The sequence below is a fragment of the Colletes gigas genome, unplaced genomic scaffold (assembly GCF_013123115.1).
Source record: "Colletes gigas isolate AHSC1104 unplaced genomic scaffold, ASM1312311v1 Colletes_gigas_Sc00035, whole genome shotgun sequence".
In the NCBI taxonomy this organism is placed as follows: Eukaryota; Metazoa; Arthropoda; class Insecta; order Hymenoptera; family Colletidae; genus Colletes; species Colletes gigas.
In genome coordinates, this window is record NW_025106664.1 from 1396838 (window position 1) to 1412567 (window position 15730).

The window sequence follows — 15730 nt, forward strand, 5'->3', positions numbered from 1 at the left end:
TATCGACAGACTATAATATTATTTATCGTAAGAGACTAAAACTTCATATTATTTTTAAATAGATTCTTCGAACCACCCAAGTCGAATTTGTAGTACTTAATTGGCGCCATTTATAATGTTTCCACATTCACGAACGAACCGATTTATTTAATAAGAATTTTATGTTTCTGTTAGAACAGGTAGGATTTAATAGACCATTGTTCCACTGTATCGGAGTTAATAACAATCGATAGAGTAGAATGTCGATTATCCGGGCAAGTGATTGGCTCAGACTGAGAAATCGGTAATAGTAATAGTATATTCGATTACTCGAGCAAAATCTGTTTCTCTGTTGCCGCTGCAAGAGTTTCTGATCACTTGTCCGGCTAATCGACAGCCAGGGAAGCGACTTCCAAACAATGGGAGTCCAAATAATCGGTATCCGGCTAACCGTAGATCTGCTACTCGAGGAAGTGTCTGCCAAACGCGAGAAAGAGTCAGAAAATCTCCGTTATCAAAAAAATATGTACTGAATTATTGATCGAACAATTATTCATTAATTTGTTCAATATTCGTTGATTTATAACTATGATATAAATATAAGTATGATTTCGGTCATCACCGCATCATATATGATTGAACTTATAGTTCTTACAATTAATTAATATCATACGAACTAATTTTAAATTCGATGTCACAATATTGTATTTACTGACGCGTGATTGGGAATCCTTCCGCGAGGGGACAAAGTCACGAAGGGAACTCTGATGTCAGCCTTGGCGACAGCCCGACTCACAATCAGAGAAATAACTACATCCAAAGCAACTCTAATAAAATTAAGACAATTTTAGAGCGTTGTGTGCAAGTACGATGGTCCATTCGTAACACAAAACGATTTTTCACTAACGCTATAAAAGAGTTTCACGGAATGAAATCGCCCTTAGAAGAAACGCAGATTCTACATTTTTGAAGTTCTGAAACAAATTTAAATAAAAATTGAATTTTTTCCCATATCTACGAAATTGTTAACGAAGAATTGTCGAAAAATCAATGCTTCTTTAAGTTTATATAAAATTTCAGTCGTTTGGGTCTTTTTAAGAACGGAGTTACGACTTGGACATCGGCGCAAGTAGAAATATCGAGCAATGGTCAGATGCGCCAGACAAATCGTACTTAATTCCACGCGTGTCCGAGAAATATTCAAATTCAATGAATCTAGTATAGTAGTACGTATAACTAGCACAAAAATTCGAAAAACAAAACTTTATTTAACGAGAATCGACCCCACATCAAGAAGTGTGCAAATTAATATTATACTGTTCGTATCTTTAAAACTTGTAAGATTTTAATTGCAGCCAGTGGATGTTGCTTGTGACTTTTGTTATTTAGATTTCAATAAAAAAGATACTTTGACGACTAAACGAAACTTCCAGGTCAAGTGATTAACATAAAAAAGAAATACAATAAATATTGACTAAATATCGATTGCACATCGTCTGCTACGTTAATCAATTATACATGACTATAGATTTATAGTTAAATTTTTCTAAAAAAACTATCAAACAACTGAGCTTAACGTTTCACACGTATCACTAGGAGACTACAAGCTATCAATTTACGTAATCTCAATGAAATCAAAGTCGAACAGTGAGTGTGTATTTTCAGCTTTCGCCTATGCCAATGATGGCAAACTTTTTTAGGAAATGAATCAATTTTTTTTAGTACAAGCTGGTGGATTACTAAATTAGTGGTGTCACTTGGAAAGGGGGAGGGTGGACGGTTAAAAACTACTTTTTTTTGCTTCTCACTTTTAAAATCCTCTAAAAAGTTTACGTTTCCTTTTTGTTTTACAACTTTGTTTCACAACTCTAACCGGACTGATACTCATAGCCAGAGCCTCGTCAGCCGGCAAAACCGTTGCCCAGCGTCCACCGCGTGGAGGTGAGGTTGGCTCATGCTGTGGGGGCCGGTGGTTGGTGCAAACACCTCCCCCACAGCTTTGGACACCATCAGAGTCGAACAGTTATAACAATTATAACTTTTCTTGTAAGGAGGAATCTGGCACGTGCCAGTCGCTATACTGATCAAAATGTCTACCAATACGCGATATCTCGATTATATCACACGATCTATGGGAAAGGTCAAGTCACCATAGATTGTACAAGACTCGACACGATGTGTGATTCGATTGATCTAAGTGCTTATACTTGTAATAGATCGAGTCATACATTACATCGAACACCTGAAGAACACTATCATCTTACTGCTGAGCTTCTCCTCTTGTGGATATAAAAATAGACTAACTACATACGTAAATCAAGATTTACTTAGATTTACTTACTCACTATTTACTTATGTAAACACCATCTACCCACAATTGGGCAAAATTCGAGATTCAGATTGGGACAATTCGCGAACCAAGGGTGGGTTTATATTCTGTCAGATAGGTAACATTTTCGTGCAAAAATTTTGATTGCAAGTGACTTTTCGAGTTATTGTACACCAAAGTCAAAGTGTTACCATTGACCCTGGGGTCTCCCTTACTCGGGCAGCTCTTAACAAGAATTTCACGAGTCCACGTCGAAGCTAAAAACGGTTTCGTCCCATCGGCTGTTGGGAGTCGACGGAGGAGCCACGAAAAAGACGGTCGCGTCGCGGGCAAATGAAATCAACGACGTTCTCCATCGATTTCGCAGCCCGGTGAGGTACGATCGCAAAAAGGAGGGAGGCTGGGTGGTGGATCGGAAGGGAGGCAAACGTCGATGAAGGGTATCGAATGTAATAGAAAGAGCAAGCGTTACGGATAGATGTATATTCGTATATTCGATGCCCGGGGGGCGTTTGCATGTTCCTGGCTCCATGTCCGAGAGAGCATGCTTCCGCCTGATCGCCCGCATACATTTTCGTTAAAACGCGTGTTCCGTTCGTTTCATTAATTTTAATGCCCGCCGAGCATTCTGTTCATTTCTGCGCAACATATGAATATATAGGATTCGCCCGGTGTCCCGTGCGCTCTCTGTCTCCGTCTGTCTCTCGTTCGGCGTGCACGCGCAAAATCTGCGGGATTAGCGTGTCTGCGTGGGCCACGCGTACACAGAGCACACCGGGATATAGGTACAGAGGGGTGGTTGCTGATAGGAGGGGGTGGGGGTTTACGCGTATATCGGCGCGGCTACGTATGAGAGCGGCAACGAGAGAGCTCGCTCATGCGAACACGGCCTCGGGTTGGTTGATATTAATTAATAATCAGAAACAGATGCGGCCTCAACCCGCTACGTTCCCGCGCGAGGCGGCTTCGAAACGATAATTATTTAAGTCTCTCCGCGCTTCCATCGCCCCCGTACACCAACCCCCGCGCGACCCCTTCGCGCCAAATCCCGGCTCCGCGCCCACCCACTGCCGCCCGGCGCGCGCGTCTTCTTCCTTTTCCTTCTCCCTCAACCCCAACAACTTCCATCCCGGTCCCGGGGTTCCACGGCGGCGCCCATTGCGGCGTGCTAATTAAAGAGCATTCGGCTACGAATTTTACGTGGCTCTCGCTTCGTTATGCACGGCCCGTTACCCCCGGCACCCTTTTCCCCAGAACCTGTAAACCCCGCAAGAAAATACCCCGGAGACCTTGTGCCACATTTTATTTTTCGATTTCGCTTCCACCCGTCGCTCGCGGAATCGGTGAGAACGCCGAGCACGGTGACTCTCCCAAGACGCGCGATCCGTTGTCAGGGATTCGACGAACAGGGGTAAACTGTATCCGGTGATTGGCCCTTTAAGGAACAGTTCGCGCTTAAATCGAGATATATTAATTTTAACTTGATCAATTTCTCGTAATAAAATCGACGTGAAAATAAATGTATGACTTTTAAGAAACGGTTCACGCTTAAATCACGAAACATTAATTTCAACTTGGTTTTCTCGTGATAAAATCGACGTGAAATTTAAAAATATATGACAGATTAAAAATTAGAGCCCTTTAAAATCGCGATATATTTGTGGAGTCCTGTGAAAGAGATGGAAAAGGAAAGAAGAAAGGAACGTTTCGTCCCGGGTTTGCTAGTGAACTCGTCGGTAAGGCAACCCTTGCAGGACCTGTTTTAGATGCCAGGACATTGAAAGTCAGTCGAGGAGTGCATGTGTATATGTAGACGGAAGGTCGAGCACTTGTGAGAGGAACGGTCCTCTAGCGGTGAGTATGGGAGGCAATGGACCCCACATATTAATTTTAGCTTAGTAAATTTCGTAATAAGATCAACGTGAAATTTATGAATGTGTGATAGACTAAAAATTGACCCTTTAAGGAACAGTTCATCATGCATAAATCGCGATATATTAATTTTAACTTGATCAATTTCTCGTAATAAAATCGACGTGTATAAATGTATGACGGATTAAAAAGTGGCCCTTTAAGGAACGGTTCACGCTTAAATCACGAAACATTAATTTTAACTTGGTTTTCTCGTAATGAAATAGACGTGAAATTTAAAAATATATGACAGATTAAAAATTAGAGCCCTTTACAGGGAACAGTTCTCTCGCTTAAAATCGCGAGATATTTGTCCTGTGAAAGAGATGGAAAAGGAAAGAAGAGAGGAACGTTTAGGCAACCCTTGCAGGACCTGTTTTAGACGCCAGGCCATAAATCGCGATATATTAATTTTAATTTGGTAAATTTCTCGTAATAAAATCGATGTGAAATTTAGCAATGTATAAGACACTGAAAATTAATAAAATTTGTATATGAAAATAGTAATTTACAATAAAAACAATGAAGTAGTCCTACTGCTTTTGGTCAGATCAATTTTTTATACGATCGTTCTGTTACCATTATGTCACTTGAAAAAAATAAATTTCCCTAGCAATAAAGATACAATTAAAATTATTGAAAAAACTAAGCACGTTTTATGTGTATCTATTCGAATATAATTATTAGACTGCGGATCTTTATGCAAATTCATATCTTTATTAATAGAATTAATAAAATGGGAGCTTTGTAGATGATTGTCTCAACCCTTAAATATAATAATTCGTATCCTACTATAAGTATTTCTTATATTTTTACATATTAAGTGCATTCTGTAGTTTCTTGAGAATTAAAGTTCCCCATAAATGCATAAACATCCGCAGTCTAATAATTATAAAAGATGTTATGGAGTAAGTTGTTTCTCAATATTCTTTCGATTTTAAAGTGGAGCCAAAAAGTGTACCTTCCGGCCCGATAAGGTGAAAAATACTGCCAGCTTAAGGGGCAACCTATCGCTCCGTTTGCGTTCGTTATGAATTACAAGGATTTCAGGTAGAACGTATGCGGGAGCGTTTGAAGCACTTCGAACTGTATCAGAATGGACGCGCGGCAATCATTCGTTACGTCAGATTGATCGAATCGATCCCGTTCGCTGTGGTTTCCGAAACCTAAATTGGTTTTAGGTAGAGTCAACGCTAACGGGAACGTTGGCTACGAGATGAGCTTAATAGTCGATGGGTATTAGCGTCCATTTATTTTTCGATTCTAAGAGTAATATGTATTATTGATCCACCCCCTACACATGCTCAGCTTCAAAATTTATAAATATTTCACGACAGTTCTATTTTCGATCAATGTATAGTTTCTAATCCTCTTTGAATACAAATTTCTTAGAACAGTTAATATTTGGGCAACGCTATTTGAATTGTTTCTTTACGTTTCCCTGTGATGATGAACGTGTTTTTACATAACCCGGTAAAAGAAAGAATCGATAGTTTTAACTACGAATAATAAAATTCGTTTTTAAAAATATAGTCCATGGCCATATCACAGCTCATCGGGGCCATCTTGGAAAATGGTGGGTAAATTGTTTCATTGACTGAACTAAAACGTGGTAATATTAACTAGTAACTTTATTAAGTTACTTGACTAAGTCGCCTTCAGTTTTCCTGATGTAAAAAGATGACTCTGCTTATAACGAGAAAAGGGTAAAATGTAATTTGAGTTGTTAATAATAAATACAACAGCATTTGTTTATCCCTTGCTCGTTGTTTGAAATTTGTATTTAGATAGGGTATTTAGATTTCGTTACAGCTAAATGAAATATCTCTCGAATTATGTCAGCCCATGACTTCAAAATGCCATTTTGCGTTAGGGAGTTCTTAGTGTTACGGATGAAGCAAACGCTGGTAAACTTAACGGGGCTAAAGAATCGGAAGGTTCCTTAATGAAGAAACTTCAAATTGACCAGGGATGAGAATACGGAAAGATCGAAGTACCTACATATATAACTATACACGGGATGACATTTTATCGGTAGAAGGGGGTCGACGGGTATGGCGAACGAATATAAATTTGTCCATTATCCGGTGATTAGTTTACGCAGGGTTGCTTTCGGAGGCATCCGAACCCTTCAAAATATTATTCAGCTGGAATGTAAAATTCATTTGATTATGAAATACTTCTCTGCGTGGATATTTAACATAACTCATCGTGAACAATTTTGCAAACGTTAAAAATTTAGGCAACTACACTTAATGAAATAATATAATATATTATATTATATTATGACTCTAATAAATAGGCCAGACTACTATGCAAAAATAGAAAAAAATTTTGTGTGATTCAATGATCTCTATTATCCTATTACACGACTTTTTTATTCTATGTTTTTCGAACATTTTCAAACAAAAGATAGAACTTCCAGAGAGACTAAACATTAAATAGGAATTGTAAATGATTATTTTGGATGAACTAGAAATGGATGGTCCAACTTATAGGAATTGTTCCTAGCATTAATATAGCATTTGATGTCATGGTTGAGTTTATTTATTTTATGCATAACATCAAACGGAGATTTGAGTCGCATAATTCTAGAGTTCACGAGCACTATTGCCATTATCGATTCCGAATGGAATAAGATTTGAGCGCTATTATCGGCAAGAGTTACAATTATGACCTTTGTCGTACAATCTAAAAATTAAACAGCAGCTTTTATTCAGAAACAGCGGAAATAATAGGAGTTTAACTTCATCGTACTTAGATAACTATTCGTGAATTATGGAAAATTGTACTTTATTTTAATATCTTTTATCGATATACCAACGGCAGATATATTATCGAGACACAGTCGAGGCATAGACGAGGTATACGAGTAGAGCTTTCTCCTTATGAATTTTCGCAGCCAAATCTGACTGCCATACCGACCTGAAAATTTGAAGCTGATGGCGGTCAGTTGAGAAACTATTCACTGAATTAGGATTGATAGGCAAACAGTGTAGTGTTGCGTAAATACATGTGAGTTGACTATGGAAGAGATTAAAATTCATTTCTGAATCTGTTGGTAACGTTGCGAATGACACGAAAATGGTAATGGGGTTTCGAGACCCCTTAAAAATAGGCCGCAAAAATACATTGGATGAAGGATCTAGTTCTGTACCTCATCTGTGACAATACTCTAGAATCTTTGATGAATTAATGAGAATCAAAACTAACCTAGTGAAGAAGCTCTATATTTATGATGACCTATGCAAGGCGGATCGCAGCCAATTTGCTAATATTATTTAGTTTTTAATTAATAATTGCATTACCCTGCTAAAAGTGACACGATTATTAATTAAACGCTAAATAATATTACCCAGGTCTCACCACGTGGAGGTTGCTGCGAATGGAGACCCGCCCTAACCGATTCCCAACCACCCTCCATTAATAAAGATCTCTGACCAACAATCGTTGGTCGAAGAAAAAACAAACGAAAGTGCAACCAACGAAGGAAACAACCAACGAAAGTGTTTTTTAAGAAAGAATTTGCCTCTAAATTCTCATCGACAAAACAGAGAAATAGACCAAAATATCGCCTGCCTGATATAAACATTAATATAGAGAACGAAACTCCTGCCTAACTATAAATCTAAATTTATTTACATCCTACCAATCTAATCATCTAGCAAAATACATAGAAAATATATTCTTCCTTGGTGATCCTTCGACGAAGATTTCCTGAAACATACTGTTACATTCTACCTAACTATAAATCTAAATTATTAAAACATAAACTAAGCAATCTGAAAGAAAATACATGAAATACATTCTTCTTTCTTCTATCTTCTATTTATCCCACGATGATTTCCTGAAACACAAACAAAGCAATATCAAACAAAATTGTAACAATTCTTAATTCTTACTTCTATGATCCTAAAACTTCCATAGGAATATGCTCTGTAACAGAAATTTGTTTAATAGATTAGTAAGAGAATCTGTACAACACTGAATCTGTAAAACTACAAATACTACAACTACAGGCAAGTGCAGTGAGAAAGTAAAAATAGTACATACTATACGAGGTTACTTTGACTCTAAAATGTATTTGTCGCGAAATATCTTCTTGCACGTAAATCTAATCATATATTTTAATAAGTAAAGAAAGACTTTGGGTATCTTTGATATCGAAGATACCCAAAGTCGTCAACTCGATTATGAAACTGAATTTAATTATTGGAGAATGTAAAGAACAATCGGAAGCTACTAATTTGACACTCATTCTAAAATGAATATAATTATAAGTATTATAAAAGATATTAAAATCATGACTCTACTTTCGATCGATATTACGATATTTGTCATATTAAAAATTGCGGCGTGTAAAAACATCGCACGCTTAAATAAAACGCGACGCGACACGTGCTCATAAGCGTGCAGTGAGTGTGGGTATCAGATTGATCCCCCCCGGCCTTGATTATCAGAAAAGCAAGTCGCGCCCCTGACCCACGTCTATCGGGCCTCTCTACGTACAACCGCCGGGTCCTGGAGGACACATGATCACAACAGGACCCGCTTAGTACTCGAGAACGGATATGGGTCAAGAACTCTCACCGGAGGTCATTCTCTTTTCCGTATAAAGAGGAGAATATATGCGCTCGGTGAGGCCCCACTTAAGCTGAACCAAGCTGCACCGGGGTTGAAGCGGTAAGAGCTATCACACCTAATACACAGGTGTCACATGTTTCATTCTATCAAACAGAGGTGATCGAGCAAAAATCTCCGATCCTTTCGGTCGAGACATAATCTCGGAAAGCGAGAACCAGAGAACAAGCGGACGAAAGAAAGTGAACTACTCATATATGTATATGTACTCATTATATATTCATTTTAAAATAAGTGTCAAATTAAAAATGAATCTACTATGACATTTGTCATCTTAAAAATCGCGATGTGCAAGAAGATTATAATTTTAAGCAAAGGATACTAACTACACTTGCCGAAGAAAGCACGTATACAACCAGTTGTTTTACCCCTTTGCCTTACGATTTAATTTCCAACTGTGCGTGCCAAAAGCGTCATCAAGGTTTGGCCCGGTAGACTTATCACTTCTCCGAGACGTCTTGTTCATGTTTGGCCCAGTAGACTCATCATGTTTCTGTAACATCATTAAGCTAAGGGGTTAAAAAGGAGGTTCTTAAACACTTAAAAATGACCTATCACCTAGCTTAAAAATAAAAATTCATGATATTGTATAGAATCAAATATAGTATACGATTGAAAACAATGTTACATTAATATATCCTGCAATATTATACATATCGAAGCAATCACATAAATTCGAAGAACAATATAAAAGTGGAAACACAGAAAAGGAACATTCATAGTAACCAAATAAAATCAGATAGATAAATGAAGTTGAATTCACATCAAACAAACAAATAAAAATAATAAAATATAAATAAGTGGAGTGGACTTACTACTTGTTGTCAGTACATAGGGTAGTTACCACTGGGACAGCTGTAAAGTAAGAAAATATTCATATTATAGCACCATCAGTTAGACAAGCAAGGCAAAATCAGTTCATTGAAACAAAATTAGCATCAAACGATAGAATAGAAGAGGGGAGAGAATTTTTAAACAGTTCTTACCGTTGGTCATCACCGTCCGGCACTGGTCAGTAGTGGTAGGAGCACTAGTCAGAACTGGTCAGTAGTGGTCAGTAGTGGTCAGTACTGGTCAGCCATGGTCAGCCGTGGTCAGCGCTGGCCAGTAGTGGTCAGCAGCGGCCAGCAGAGGTCAGCAGCGGTCCCCGGTTCTCTTCTGGCCATTTGTACACTCCCGAATTCGCGACGCGACTGAAGAATTCTTCGCAGTGACCCTGCTTATCTGTCTAAGGTGATGAACGGGTGGGGAGACCAATCAGAGCCAAAGTTAAAGTTAACAGGTAAGACTGTCTTGTCTAGAAAGAAACTATTTCGATTGGTCCCACCTCTTGACCATTTCTGGATCTTCACTGGACCGCTGACCTTGATGTCAACCTCACTGTTGACCACCAGTGACCATAAGCTAGTCATTGTTGATCATCGACCCATTAAAACCATTACGAAGATTAAAGCCTTCTTACGAGGATCCCTTTACAATTTGGTGCATGATCTTTTTAACATTGTATTCCACTTTGGAAGAGTGTATCTCGTTAATTTTTGTCTTTTTGTACGTCAGTTCGAACAATTGCCATACTGAGCGAAAAATTCGGAGGTGATTTTAGCGTCCGCTTCTCATGGATGGCGGTCAGTTGAGAAACTATTCACTGAATTAGTATTGATAGGCAAACAGCTGTAATTTTGCATAAATCCATGTGAGTTGATTATGGAAGGGATTAAAATTCATTTCTGAATCTGTTGGTAACGTTGCGAGTGACACGAAAATGCTAATGGATCCCGGGACCCCAGAAAAACGGGCCATAAAAATACATTAGGTGAAAGGTCTACTCGTATACCTCGTCTGTGGTGAAAGGTCTACTCGTTTACCTCGTCTATGTATTCACCTTATGGACTTTCGTGGCCCAATCTGGCTGCCATACCGACCTGAATATTCGGAGGTGATTTTAGCGACATCTTCTGATGGATGGCGGTCAGTTGAGAAACTATTCACTGAATTAGATTTATACGGATTAAAAAACGCAATTTTCAAACGACCATAACACCTACAATAGTGAATATATTTCAATAAAACTTTTTTTCTGAAATGGAGCTCATAGGTACCTACAAAGAAGTATTAGACAACTTTTCTGTAGGACGTCAAACAAAACTACTAAAAATCAAAAACGAATTTTTAAGGAAAATCAACAGGAAGTAGGTACCTAAATTTTTCAGCGAAATTGAAAAGTTTTAAATCACTCTGGAACAATTATTTTCGATGACCATCAACCTGTTAACACACAAAAAACAAACAATCAGATTCATACTTCATCGAATGCAGAAACTGGAAGACATTTATTGCTTAACATCGTTGCAAACTGTTACAAGAAATAAGTAACACTTTTTGTTATGCGTATGAATCCATATTGTAACATGTTAAATTAAATATTATCAGTATTGGTTCACAATTATGGTGAAACACAAACACAGATTAACCTACTTTGCAAACCACTACTTCCAAAAATTCATATTCTACTTATTCCAAAAGTACAATATATTTCGATCTATTCATAATATTAATTAACCCGACGTATGTACATAAAACTGTATTTAAGCTAATATTATTACAAACAAAATTATTGTTAAATGTATAACAAAAAAACTCAATAAAAAACTTTTTAGGAAGAAAAAATAGAAAATTACTGTGCATTAACTATTCATTAAATAATATATCGATGTCTGTTTTCAGGGTATAAATAGGTTAGTGAAAAATTAATGACATCAGTTAAAGAATGCACAAAAGAATAAGTGATATATTATATGTTAAATAAACATAAATGTTTATTTATATAATATAAAATAATTGAAATATTTTTACTAAAAAATGAAATTACTTCGTATGACCTTCAATAGCCGTGATCGTCTAGTGGTTAGGACCCTACGTTGTGGCCGTAGTAACCCAGGTTCGAATCCTGGTCACGGCAATGTGAAAACATTGTCACGGGGAAGGTTCATTTTTTTGCATTCTTTTTCAAATTACATAATTATCAATTTATAACATACCATATATTATTTAATACATATATAAATTGCGACTATTTTATGATTAACTTTATGTTCGTTTACTATTTGCTTGGATACTTTTTTAATACGTATATCATAAGACAACGATTTTTAAGAAAACTAACTGTTATTTCAAAAATTATACATTTTATATTTATTCAGCACATATGCATACACATGACCACAATATCTTCTTGCATCAGTTATTTGAGTTCTGATGCAATTCGATGTAGTCGTGCATATCGAAGCAAGCTTTTATATTATGATAAATAAAAACAATGTGGTCATAAATTGTCAGCAAATTTTCGGTCGCAAAGTCCATATATTTCAGCTAAAAATATGTACGACTCCAGTGTCGAATTAATCTTTCAAAGGATTTTAATTGCTCTTGTTTGATTTCTTAAATATTGATCGTTTGATGCAAGCATGAGGCAGAGTAGATTACCCTTTTTAATTTTTATTTTATATTGTATCGAACAGTACAATTGTGGAGTTTCTTGTGCTAAACTAAATAGTGTGAAGTTACCTGCTACAATTAAAAATGGGAATTCTGATACACACAATGAACACAAAGGTAAAAGAACTACATTTCACATTCCATACATTATGGTATGCTCACACTACAAGAAAAGAAAACGTTTCATTCGCCTTAAAAGGTATTCTACGATCTATATAAACTTTCAGGATTAATCTCGATCTTTTACAGATTCTGAATATAAAATACGTTTTGAGAGAGGATTACAAAATACCGATTTTAATACCGACACTAATGACCTAATAAATCATGATCGAACTTCGCGTGGCGTATTAGGATCCAGACGACACCTAAGACTGAGTAAAGAAAATAAAGATGTTAATACAAAATTACATTAATTAACGTACTCCTCTATATTGTTCTGATAATTTTCAGGCGATGCAAATCAAATATCAAATTATTTCCTAACTGGAGGTCTAGAAAAAGGACATGCTCATTTCGTAGGAGCATCAAATTGTGATTCAAACAATGATGAAACTAACATAGTTGGAATGAGTGATCCTACAAATGAAAATGATACAGATACATCTGCAAATGAAGAAAATTTAACAGATACAAATTCGTCTGAACCCATAGTCGGAATTCCACATATTCGCCCATTATTGCCACTGCCAAGAGTTAGTCCTATAGTCAGACCTATTACTGGCGGACTGCGATCTCTTATACGTCCGCCATTGCATACTCTACCTGCCTTACCGCAAATGCCTATGTCGAACATATTACGTTCAGTTCTTCATCCTAATCTCCACTCATATATTGATAAATTACATAGCATGCCTCATACTTTAGCTAAAGCCGCAAGTTTGCCGCTGCAAAATTTACTTCGGGCGCAGTTACAACTTCATCAAATATTGCTACCAACTTTATCTCCAACAGTGAGTACTCTAATATAACATAGTGCATACAGTGATCCCTTGTAAATTGGTCAGAATTTTTCTATGCAAATTGACCGACTGCAACTTTGATTAGTTTGAGTCTCAAACACTGGCCAATATCCAAGGCATTACTATATCCCCATTATTTTTAACATACAATTTCTGTTTCTGTTTTGTTTTCTTAGTCACTGAATAATGCTAAACCAGGCACCATTCCTACAACTGATTTAACACATTTAGTTGGTCACTATTCGCCTGTGGTTGGAGCACCTCCTACTAGCTTCAAAAGTACAGTACGTATTAAATTATTATAAAACCTTAAACCCATACGAATAATATCATATATTAAATTTACAGCCAACAGTTGTTGATTCACCACAGCAAAAAGATCCCACTTCTATGGATAATAATTCAAACACAGAAGAAAACATAGTAGGTTCTGCTAAGGATGAAGAAAAAGATGCAAATAAAAATGAGAAAGACGGAGTACAGAATGAAGAAAATAATTCCAATTAAGTTACAAAAAAAGGAAAGACAGGCTTTGAGAACAACATTTTGAACACGATAAAGTGCTATTAAATATGGTACCAATAAAAAATTAAAGATTCATATTCGCTCCTCCAAGATAAACAGAAACACTGCTTGATTATTTTAAAACAAAATAGTGGTCATGTGTTTACAAAAGGACATATTTGAAGCTTCGAAAGGACAAGTAGCACATTCTGGTGTTAAACATTTAAGAACTGTATTAAATAATAGTGTGGATATACAGTATTGTATACGATTATACAATATTCAGTTTAAAACTGTTAGTTACTTTATACAAAGTGTAATACAATTACTTTTTGTACATGAGAATAATTCTCGTTTCAATATTAAAATATATACGTAAGGAAAAAATATTTGTATACTCTATTGCATTCTCATTTCATTTTATTACCTCCTTCCTTTTCCCTTTCCCTTCTTTGATGAGGAACTTGAAGACTGGGAGGATTGCTCACCCATCGATTGTTTTCCCTGGCGAGTTTTTAATTTGGGAATAGTGGTGCCTAAGTAAACCAAAACAGAATCTCTAGTAGGGAATTCGGATTTCACGGGAGTACCATCGTCGTTCTTTAATTGTACACGAATACGTCCGCGATATAACAGTTCTTTGCTACGTTCCCTTGGATGAAGCTTATTCTCCACACCAACATTGAAACCAGCTGCCACCAAAACGTCACGGATCTCTTGATGTGTAGGGTTTTCCACACATTTATCTTTCGCAAGTTTACGCCCTCCCGCTAACGTTCTTTTACTGTTTATGTAAACTGGATAAATGCAAATCCACCTGTAAAGATGAATATTGCACATCTGTCAGTTTCACGTCAGAGAGGTTATGTGGCAAATGATAATGACGTAAAACATATCTTCAATCAATCTGATCGCGCAAACATTCTTCTTAAGTTAATTTTATAAAAATGTACACAAAAAACGTTAGAGTAAACGTATTTTAATAAACACACCTTTCACGATCGCTGTGTTTCTTTGATGATTTCCACGCGAGCGCCATGTTTGATACCTATATTCGATAGCTCTACGAACTAGTCATTAATTTCAACTTCAACATTTACGTTATAAAATAAAAATATTGCGTTCACTCGTGAATAACAAACGAATTAATAATACTAATAAATAGTAAATAAATAATATTAATGAATGAATTAAATAATAATTTTAAAAATATAAAAGAGAAACAAAAATAATGAAACTTGGGCTCGTCCGGGATTTGAACCCGGGACCTCTCGCACCCGAAGCGAGAATCATACCCCTAGACCAACGAGCCATGTAACAATCATTTTTCAACAGTACTATAATAACGTAACAATATTTAACATTATAACTGAAAAGAAATTGATTCTTCGTAGAAAAATAAATAAAAAATGTAAAATGAATTTTTTTAATGAAATATTTGCTTTTCAAGTTGCATTGAAAAATGAATGTCCATCTAATGAACATAAACACAATCAATTTACACATTCTATGTACCATGATTTCTTGCTTCGATCCTGCCTTGAACTTTGACCTGATCGATTGATTTTCCGGTCTCGATGACGTGTATATAACATGCCAGTTAATCATTCACCTTTTATAAAAGCGATCATACATCTTTGTTCAATATTTGCTAGACATTATTTGTACACATACACATTTGTTGCATATTTACAGGCGTACGGAGCAAATTCCAATTCACTATCTAATGCTGTTAACGTTTCTTTTCTAACGATACGTAAAGGAAGAGCAGCTCATTAAGACCGGTTTGCGTAAGGTGAATAAAAAATTATGGCAGCGAATGGGAATAAATAACATCATATAAGAACATAACAAAACTAATGATTTTTATAGTTCAACTTTAACATACGTATGGAATTTAATTAGAAAG

The 15730-nt window shown here is 36.4% G+C and overlaps 1 protein-coding gene and 2 non-coding genes across 3 annotated transcripts; 1 reads left to right on the forward strand and 2 right to left on the reverse strand.

Annotated features, from left to right (window-relative positions):
- Positions 1-11747: 11747 nt before the first annotated feature.
- Positions 11748-11819, forward strand: Trnah-gug. The gene has a single exon. It is a non-coding gene; the product is annotated as a tRNA-His (tRNA).
- Positions 11820-14223: 2404 nt separating this feature from the next.
- On the reverse strand, positions 14224-14951 carry LOC122402348 (signal recognition particle 19 kDa protein). The gene is made up of 2 exons (XM_043405058.1): positions 14814-14951; positions 14224-14638 (listed from the first exon to the last, which is right to left on the reverse strand). The coding sequence occupies exons 1-2, from the start codon at positions 14858-14860 to the stop codon at positions 14245-14247; spliced, it is 441 nt and encodes a 146-aa protein (XP_043260993.1). The 5' UTR covers positions 14861-14951; the 3' UTR covers positions 14224-14244.
- Positions 14952-15061: 110 nt separating this feature from the next.
- Trnap-cgg lies at positions 15062-15133 on the reverse strand. Its single transcript has one exon. It is a non-coding gene; the product is annotated as a tRNA-Pro (tRNA).
- Positions 15134-15730: the final 597 nt, after the last annotated feature.

Bases quoted from the DNA above. Each gene is read 5' to 3' on its own strand.
- LOC122402348 (XM_043405058.1), bottom strand. From the start codon at position 14,860: ATGGCGCTCGCGTGGAAATCATCAAAGAAACACAGCGATCGTGAAAG. The intron at 14,639-14,813 runs GTGTGTTTATTA...TCATCTTTACAG, and splicing joins AAACACAGCGATCGTGAAAG to GTGGATTTGCATTTATCCAG.